The 8276-nt window shown below is 35.7% G+C and overlaps 1 protein-coding gene across 2 annotated transcripts; it reads left to right on the forward strand.

Annotated features, from left to right (window-relative positions):
• Positions 1-357: 357 nt before the first annotated feature.
• Positions 358-5555, forward strand: LOC142541566 (E3 ubiquitin-protein ligase MBR2-like). 2 transcript variants are annotated; one of them, XM_075648081.1, is made up of 7 exons: positions 358-509; positions 986-1919; positions 1950-2788; positions 4010-4060; positions 4582-4677; positions 4777-4914; positions 5150-5555. In XM_075648081.1, exons 2-7 carry the CDS (start codon positions 1037-1039, stop codon positions 5279-5281), a joined length of 2139 nt encoding a protein of 712 aa, XP_075504196.1. In that variant the 5' UTR covers positions 358-509; positions 986-1036; the 3' UTR covers positions 5282-5555. The 2 variants fall into 2 exon arrangements, with proteins under 2 accessions (XP_075504196.1, XP_075504191.1); XM_075648076.1 differs by having other exon boundaries at positions 986-2788.
• The last annotated feature ends 2721 nt before the right edge of the window (positions 5556-8276 follow it).

Consider the following 8276-nt stretch of genomic DNA (forward strand, 5'->3'; position numbering starts at 1 on the left):
TTAACAATTTAGCAAAAATTTATGTGAGATCGTCTCACGGATCTTATTTGTGAGACGGATCTCTTGTTTGGGTCACTCATGAAAAAGTATCACTTTTTATGCTAAGAGTATTAATTTTTATTGTGAATATGGGTAGGATTGACCTGTCTCATAAATTATGATCCAGTGAGACGATCTCACATGAAACTCACCCTAACATTTTTTGTTTTTTGTTATTTATCTCGGACGAGCTTGTAATATATATAATTTATTTTATAAATTTAATTTACAGACTATTACGTTAGCTAGATTATTTGATACAGGTATGTATAGCGGATTACATTTTCTTTATTTTATTTTATGTTATTTTATTTTTACTCTATTTATTAATTTCAAAGAGAAATAAAATGAGCTCAGAAACAACGCCTCTCACTCTCCACCCACTGATTTCTTGGAAAAATTCCACAGAAGAAAAGAGGAAATAGCTGAAGAAAATCAATCATCCGATCGCCTGTTCTTCTCAATTGGAGGTTTTATTCATGACCCATCTCATATATTTTTGTTATTTTTTGCTGTTTTTCTTTTGTTTGTGAATATTTGTTAGCTGAATTTTACTGATTTTTTGCATTTGATGTCATGAATTTGTTAATTTTTTGTTGGAACAACGTGGGATGAGATCGAAAATATGGAAAATGGGGATCTTTACTACAAGATGTTGAATCTTATTTTTGTTGATTTTTTTTCTTTTGCCAATAAATTTGGGATGTTGTTTCTCAATTTTTTGGATCCATGATTCTGCTGCCTGTATATCTCTTGAAATTATGATTGATATGGCAGTATCCCATTATTGCTTTTTCTCATAAACCTTCTTTCTTTTTTTTTCTTTTAATGCAAGTTAATGATGCTAGCTGCACTATTTAAACTTTTCAATGCTTTTGAGTGTTTTAACAATTTTGCATCAATATACTGTTTAGAGATAATTCTTTATTTTTCTTATCATTTGCAGATTTGGCAGAATGTTTCAGCATCCGGTGGTATCGTGAGCCTAGCAGCAAATATGCAAGAGGAAAGAAGTACCTTCAATTCCTTTCCGGAAACAATTGATTTGAATCAAGGATCTTTTCCCAATAATACGTCCATAGATTATCCACCTTCTTGGGATAACATGGTAAATCCCGTTGAAAATCGATTACCAAATTATATGTTTGCATCCAGTGATGAAAACATTAGATGCACGAATGACACCAAAAATTGTGGTCAGAGGTTTTGTGGTTGGGAATGTGGTGAATCCAGCTCCAGTACAAATAATCTGCAAGACCAAGCTTGCAGTGATGATCCCAAAACAAGGCTTGGATGTCGGCCCTCTTTTCCTGATTATTTTGCTGCAAGATCCGAAGATAAGTCCTTTGAACAATCTAATATCTGTAGTGCCAGTTATGTTGGAAATCAAGTAGATGGCGGGTGCTTGAGTGCTCGAAATTACTACTCAAATTGTGGTTCGCTGAAAGTAAGTTCAAACCATGAATATGTGAGAGAGAGCGGTAGTTATATCAAGTTAGGATCAGGCCCACCTCATATTCAATACCCCTGTAGCCTTACAGACACTCAGCATATTCATAATTTCAATGCTTCTTCCAGTCACGTAGGATCTTCTGTAGGTGATTCAAGTATGTACATGGAAAATAACGAAACATCAGGACCGTGTTTCAGTACTTGGGGGACATCTTGCAAGAGAAAGGCTATTGAAGGTACTTCTGGACAGTCTTACCATGGTGGAAGTTCAAGCACCAACCAGCGAATGGAGGAAATGATGATGCATTCGGTTTCAGGATGTTACAAAGATCCAGGAAATTTAGGTATAGCATCTGGCCCACTGAACTTGTCTCAACTTAATGACCCCGAGCAGCTAAATCCAAGTGATGGTGTTGGTGTTGGTGTTGGTGTTGGTGTTAATGTTGGTGTTAATAGAGCATCCCCTGCATTTTTCCCTTCTCCGAGAATTCCAACAAGTGAACAATGCCCTGCCATAAATTTCTCTGTCACATCAAACCTTGAACACTGTGAGTCAGATCCACTTGAAACATCTAGAGGCACTTCTGCAAGGCATTCTAGTGTGCATTCTTCCCAGCTGCTATCGCGACCTATCTTGAGCACTAATTCGTTGGAATTGAGGTCACCATTTGAACTACCGTTGAATCCGACCAATATCCCATATCAATCTCATTCAATGCACTTAAATGAGGTTAGGGGCCTGCCATCGCATCCATGGAGGGAATCTACTTTACTAGATGGTGGTTCATCGAGTTCTTCTGTGGTCTTTGGAGAAAGAGGATCTTTAGCTAATGCTAGGAGTTCTTATAGAACTAATTCCGAGCTTCCCATGATTTTTCCTGCACCTGAGACAAGAAATTATTTTCATGATCAAATCGATTGGAGTTTTGCTCCTGGAACTTCAACATCACCTAGAAACCATTCTTCTGGATCACGGAGTGGTCCCAGTTCTGGTGGCCCGGATTCTTCTGGAGCCTGGTTGCCTCATCTAAACATGGCTTCGCAAATTGGTCAACGATTGTCAGAAGTCGCAGTCGCTCCCTGGATTCCTTTTCTTAACATTGACTCTGATTCTGAAACTCAGAGAAGTCACTCTGCCCTTTTTCCTTCTGCATCTTCATCCTCACACGAAGCAGCATCGACCAGTCGGGCACAGCATCAACCCAATCAAAGGTCAGCATCATTCTTAACGGATATTCCAGATGATGATACTAGTCGAAGGCGTGCTTTAGCCACGGTCGATAGGAGACATAGATTGGTATGTTTGCTCAGTTGAAATTTTAGCACATTTAAAATGTTTAGGCCAGTGTATAACATATTACAAGCTTTCAAGTTTCGAAAATTTATGTGAGGAAGAACCTCATGAGCTCGTAACACATTGCCCTACCCTGAAATCCTTAGAAACTCTGACGATGGCTAATAACTCCAGAGTAGCAATACTTGATACTGTAGTTTAATGCTGCCATAAATTTTGTATGTCGAGAATCAGTACCATTCAGTTTTAAATGCTTATCAATGTGATGCGTGGGCTTCACAGTAGCTTGCTCTAGTTGTAAACTAAGTTGATAGAGTTGAGAGCTTTGCCTGGTTTTCATCCTATAGCAAGGATTTTATCTACATTACTAAGCATCACATGCATATGAACATGTTAAGTATTTGGGGATTTGATACATTTTGTTCACCTATTGTTTTCACTCCGTTCAGCCTTTTGTTTTGAAACATTGACTAGCCAAAATCATTTATGACCGCATTATGATATGTTTGATCTGGATAAATTAGTCTTCAGGACTTGTTGAGTGGCTTGGCTACACCAGCTATCAGTTTCAAGGGTTAAACTAGAATATTCTTCTCTATATCTTATTTGTGCATATGCTTTCACCAAGAGCAGCATTATGACTCTCTACTCTTGAAAGAACGGCAAATTGTAATGAAAAGTGCAATCTAGTGTGGAACAATAAGCAAGATAGTTGAATATGAAAAGAATCTCTTATTAATGTTAAATTTAGGACTAGAATGCTAAGTAGTTTTTGTAGTATGTTGATTTATAAAGTGTTAGAAATCAAATAATATATTTTAGAATCAGATTTGATATCATTAATACAAGCAATCAAACAGGCTTTGCGTGTGTGAAAATATGAAATAAATTTTTTTATGTCTTTTAATTAACTCTGAATCAAATTATTTAAAAAGTTTGACTGACTGCTCTACCCATTGCTGATTGGTGAGAGACACTCGATGTTATGAATAGGTCGCTGAATTTTTACATCATCAATATCCTAGTAAAAAGAAATTATATTTATGGGATATATTCCTTTAAGATTTCCTACTTCTGTGTTATTAAAGATATGTTCAATATAACATTCTCTAGATGCTAATGAATAGAGTCTGTCAGTTTGCTGGAAAACAACCTTGTTCTTTGAGGCAACATTTGTTACTCTTAAGTTAATTGTCTTGTTACATAGTCTACTTTTATTTTCAGATCCGTCAAGTCTTGAATGCAATGCGGAGGGGTGTCCACTTGCAAGCTGAGGTTTGTTTTGGATATTTCAGATGGTTCAGAATTTAGAAATGCTGGAATTGTTGATATGCTCTTTGGCCTTAGAAATATTTGACTGCATTAACTTGTTCTTACAATAAACTGAAATGATGCTTATCTTCATGTTATATACATACAAGTGTAGCTTCTATTTCATTAAATTATAGAAAATAAGACATTCATAATTTAATCTTATTTGGGACTTCAATCTCTTCATCTGACTATAATAATTATGCTTCTCTCTTTGTTTCCATAGATATTGGTGTGCACAAACTGGGAAATGGTAATCCCGCTCTATTTCGCTGACTTACATTCCTGATTGTTGGATAAATATTTGTGTAGCCCCTTTCGTATTTTTTCCTGTTTTCTGCATTGTTTGATTCTGTAATTTAATACTCTTTTTGATAAAGAAGTTGTAGCATGCAATATGTTATCGCGAGACCTAAGAACTCACAGGGGATATATGATCGGTAGCCTGAGTTTTGATATAAAAGACGCCAACCTTTTCTTTTCAGGATTACATGCTTATTGACCCTTTTGTAAATGGGTTTGTTGAGTTGCATGATCGATACAGAGATATGAGACTTGATGTTGACGATATGTCTTATGAGGTACATTTTGTCAAATTAACCATCCCATGTGCCTCAAGTTACCATTTTGCAAATGAACGGTTTTACATGGGCTATTACTGTTTACTCCATATGTTACAGGAACTGTTGGCTTTGGAGGAAAGAATTGGGAATGTCAGCACAGGTCTGGATGAAGAAAAGATTTCGAGCTCCATGCAACAAAAAATATATGAAGCTACTACAGTTTCACCAAACTTGGAGCCATGCTGTATTTGTCAGGTTAGAACTTAGAACCATGTCTTGAGTAGCGCCCTGCAAATGAGGCTTCGCCATATGAACTCATTTATCAACTAATGGCGCCCATCATTGTCTTAAGATTATAACCCACTCTAAGTTATTAGGAAGAATCAGCTGTAAAATTCTATAAAATTTTCAATTTCTTCTACAAATCGATGCATGATAATGGAATCATCCATGTTAATGAAGATTTTCATTTTTTCTTCGGAATGATCAGGAAGGTTACGTTGCCGGAGATGGTATTGGGATATTGGACTGTGGGCACGATTTTCATACCATTTGCATCAAACAATGGCTAATACTGAAGAATATTTGCCCCGTCTGTAAAATGACAGCATTAGGAACTTGAGGGCAAAACGAGTCTGCACAGGGATCGCCCTCGTTTTGTGTGGTCATGTGTTCCTAATTCTTTGATCCTGTTACTTCTGAACTGAAATCTTGGGATTAAAGAATGAAAAGGGTGCATTTACAGGTAATGAATAATAAAGAAGCCATGTACACTTTGATACATGACTTGTATGATGTATCTCTGTCCTTTATGCAACTCTTTTTTATTCCTTCAACAATAAAAAGTTTATTTGAATATTGGACTGGAAAATATATGGTGGATATATTGCATTTTACACACCTTGAGGTTTTAGTTATTTACCCACTTGTTATTTGCATTTCTATAAATGTTTTTGTACAAAATAATTTAATTAATTGCATAAAATAGTATTAAAACATATATTTATTGGTCTATAATTTCATTATGTACAATTTTGACGTGTTTAAATTTACATCAACAGAAATTGAGGGAGCAGTCTCTTAAAAGTGAACAAATAAAAATAATGAGCTTCTACTTATTTTAAGAAAATGAATCTCAAATTTGGAAAATTAAATTTAATGTTTAACTTGGTTTAAGATTCATAGCTTCTGTGAAAAAAAAATTAGTGAGATAATATAATCTATAATTTGGAAATATAACATCTTCTCCGCATGCTTGCAAGCATTTGTCCGCGTTGGCCTACATGTTTTCAACCTAAATAATTATATTAATTTTTAATTATTACTTATGTTAAAATTAATAGTTATATTTATAAATTCAAAGCATAGATAAGAACAGTAAATATATTTCGATAATTTTGAGAATTTTTTTATGGAAAAAATTGATTTTATTATAGGGTAAATTGCTCATAAATCCCCAAACCCAAACTCAACTTTACCCAAACTCCCTACACCTCAAAACTTTTCTTTAAACTCCCTAATACTCTAAAATGGACAAAAATACCCTTATTCCTATTTGTAGTTTAATTGATCCTCACGCTTCTCAAAATGGTATCAGAGCGAAATGTTGATTTATTTCAAACACAAATTTTATAATTACTAGTAACTAATTGTATGAGAAGGAGAATTTTGAAAAAATTATGAATCTGAACTTCGCTTCGAGAAAATAATTTACAAGGAATATTCCAATAGTTTGGAATATAAACAAGTGCATCTAACTATTGTTAGATATCAGAAGCAAAAAGGGAAGCTACTGCACCCTCAGGTAAATTCTCAGGTAAACTTATGATTCAAGCAAATAAGTTTCTGGAGATAGTACCAGACTCCTCTAAGCTCTCTTTAGATCTTAGAGAAATCCAGAAGACAGTACAAAATTATGGCAATATGCTATATTTTGTACCCCAACGAGTTGAAGAAATCCTTAAAAACCAGGAAGAAATTCTTGGAATATTAAAGGATATTCAAACAAGAATTCAAAAACTAGAACAACAACCAAGTTCTAATAAAAGAACTCCAGGAGGATGGTTACCACCATCATTTGGTACTGAACCCTTGTTACACCAACAAGGAAAGGCCAGAATGGTGTCAAAACCATTGACTGAAGAAGAAAAGATGATCAATCTAATTAAATCTGTCTCAGAAAAGAAATTTATCTGATGACAAATTTGGAAAGGATTGGTCTGGAGGATCTACAAGAGCTTGCGGAATCTTTCGCAAATCTCAAAGTTGTAGATCTGAAGATGAACACAGCAGGAGGTGAAATACCTGCTATAACTTGGTCATCTTCGCAGGAACCACCAAGGAAAAGTGTGGGATCTCAGAATGTTAACATGAGAGAATCCCAATCTGATTTCCATACTGGTGGAGGATCACACCCAGCGGGTACAAGGACAAGGAATTTCCTTGCACCAAACACCCTACGAGAAGACTGTTTTAGATCCTATACATTCTTATGGGGTTATGCTTAACCTTGATGTATTAGATTTCAAAAACAGAGAAGATCTCATAGATGATTGGACATCTGCTATGAGAATCACAGCAGGAACACTGGATCTCAACAAATAAGGATTCATTAAACTTCTAGAAATGAGTCTAATGGGATCAGCGAAAATTGCTTGGGACATGACTTCATTAGAAATGAAGGAATCAGTCCTGGCCGGAGAATCTCTGAGCGAGATAGCCGGAAAAATGGCTACCCTATTTAAAGCACAATTTATAGGGGTAGACTATTTTAACAGTCAAGATACAGAGAAGAGGAAGAAATATACTCAGGCTCTGTATAGTCTTGAATTATACGATATACGTTTAGTAGATGAATACATTATGTTATTCACTAAATATCGATGGAATTCAGGAGTCGAAGAAGATATAGCCATGCAGCTTTTCTTCGCAAAAATGCCAAGTCCCTGGAGAGAAATGCTCATAAGGGAATACGTACCTGGAAATCCAGATACGTTGGCAAGAAGAGCCTCTTTCCTTAAAGGAAAATTGGCAGAATGGTGCCATTTGACAGCATTACAAAAGAATTACAAACGCTTAAGGGGTATCAACAAAAGAACTCCTTTGTGTTGTAAAGAGAATGATCTTCCAACAATTATTGGAAGTAAACCACAGAAGCATAAAAGGAAAAGTTTCAGGACTCATCCTTATGCTCGAAGTGGAAAAAGTTCTTGGAACCAAGAACTGTTTGGTCTAGACAAAAAGCCAGATCTTATAAATCTGGACAAAGAAGTGGACCATCAAGGAGTAAGATATCATCCCAAGCATCGAGCACATCTCGAAGCACAGGAAGAACACCTACGAAGAAAACTTTCAGAAGAGCTCATACTCGAGCAAATGAAAGTTTCAAGGATTGTAATTGCTGGACATGTGAGCAAGAGGTCATATCTCGACCAACTGTCCAGAAAATGAAAAAAGAGGTATTAAACGCTTTGATCCAACCCCGGATATGGAAGAAGCAGTTTATTACCAAGATCTTATTCAGGTATACAGATTCGAGGACATTGCCTCAGATGAAAGTATATATGAAGAAGAACAAGTTCTAAGTCAAGGAGAATCCGATGGAACTGAATCGGAAT

The sequence above is a fragment of the Primulina tabacum genome, chromosome 1, assembly GCF_025594145.1.
Source record: "Primulina tabacum isolate GXHZ01 chromosome 1, ASM2559414v2, whole genome shotgun sequence".
Lineage (NCBI taxonomy): Eukaryota > Viridiplantae > Streptophyta > Magnoliopsida > Lamiales > Gesneriaceae > Primulina > Primulina tabacum.

Excerpts from the sequence above, each read along its gene's own strand:
- LOC142541566 (XM_075648076.1), top strand. The coding sequence starts at position 1,037 with ATGCAAGAGGAAAGAAGTACCTTCAATTCCTTTCCGGAAACAATTGAT. Across the intron at positions 4,678-4,776 it reads TTGACGATATGTCTTATGAG|GAACTGTTGGCTTTGGAGGA; the intron begins GTACATTTTGTC and ends CATATGTTACAG. Across the intron at positions 4,915-5,149 it reads AGCCATGCTGTATTTGTCAG|GAAGGTTACGTTGCCGGAGA; the intron begins GTTAGAACTTAG and ends CGGAATGATCAG.